Consider the following 961-nt stretch of genomic DNA (forward strand, 5'->3'; position numbering starts at 1 on the left):
TCCGGAATGCAGGGGAACCACCTCTTTTTGAAGCGAGGCAAAGAGAGAGCGGCGATGGCAGCTTTCTCGCCGCCTACAGTCTAGCAGTCGAAGTCCTCTGCGAAGCGGTTTCCGACACTCAGCAAGTATCCCTCGACGAGCGGTCGACAGTCCTGGAGTGAAGTTCGGGACAACGAGTTCAACTGACGTTTCACCACGTGGAGGGTCGGGAGTAACACGCCGTAAAACGCAGTCTCCACACCTTGGAGTATATCGAGGGCATCGGCAATGGGTTTGGCGCATGTCAGATACTCCTCGATATACGAGATGTCGCTCGGAGTCAAGATCGTCCGGATGTCCAACTCGACAGACAGATCGTAGATGAGCTCTCGGAGATCGACCAAAGCTCGCAAACTGTCGTAAAGGCTTTTCCACCGGGTTGCAACAGGCCGCAACAACGATTTGCCCGTGACCGCCTTCATGATCTCGGCTGACTCCGGTCGCCGACTCGTTTTCCACAGAGCGTTACACTTGAGCAGCATCGAGTGATGGAGATTCCGAAGGTCGGCATCGCCCTTCAATACGCGCAGGACATCTGTTGTTGCGCACAAAGACAACGTGTGCGCCGCACACCGAGCGTGCGACGGTAATCGGAATGCCTCTCTGCATTCTATCCACGGGTTGAGCTCCGCCTCTTCTTCATCTTCTTGTTCCGCCTCTCCTTCTTCTTCCACCTCCTCTTCCTCCACCTCTTCTTCTTCGTCTTCCTCATCCTCATCTTCTTCTTCATCGTCGTCTCCTTCTTCTCCCTCCTCCTCTTCCTGATCCTGCCGCGGCTCTTCCGGGACTTCGACTTCTCCTTCCTCTTCGTCTGCCAACCTGAGGTTCCCAACCTCCACTCCGAATTCTTGAAAGGCCTCGACGAAATTAGAGCCATTATCAGTGACAGTTGCTGCGTATTTTCGAGCATGAGAGGTTGAAG

General features: G+C 54.4%; 1 protein-coding gene across 1 annotated transcript; it reads right to left on the bottom strand.

Moving 5' to 3' along the window:
• Nucleotides 1-80: 80 nt before the first annotated feature.
• Nucleotides 81-461, bottom strand: LOC108863813 (uncharacterized). Its single transcript, XM_018638424.1, has one exon. The coding sequence runs from the start codon at nt 459-461 to the stop codon at nt 81-83; it is 381 nt and encodes a 126-aa protein (XP_018493940.1).
• Nucleotides 462-961: the final 500 nt, after the last annotated feature.

This window comes from Galendromus occidentalis, unplaced genomic scaffold, assembly GCF_000255335.2.
Source record: "Galendromus occidentalis unplaced genomic scaffold, Mocc_1.1 scf7180000075454, whole genome shotgun sequence".
NCBI classification, from domain to species: Eukaryota; Metazoa; Arthropoda; class Arachnida; order Mesostigmata; family Phytoseiidae; genus Galendromus; species Galendromus occidentalis.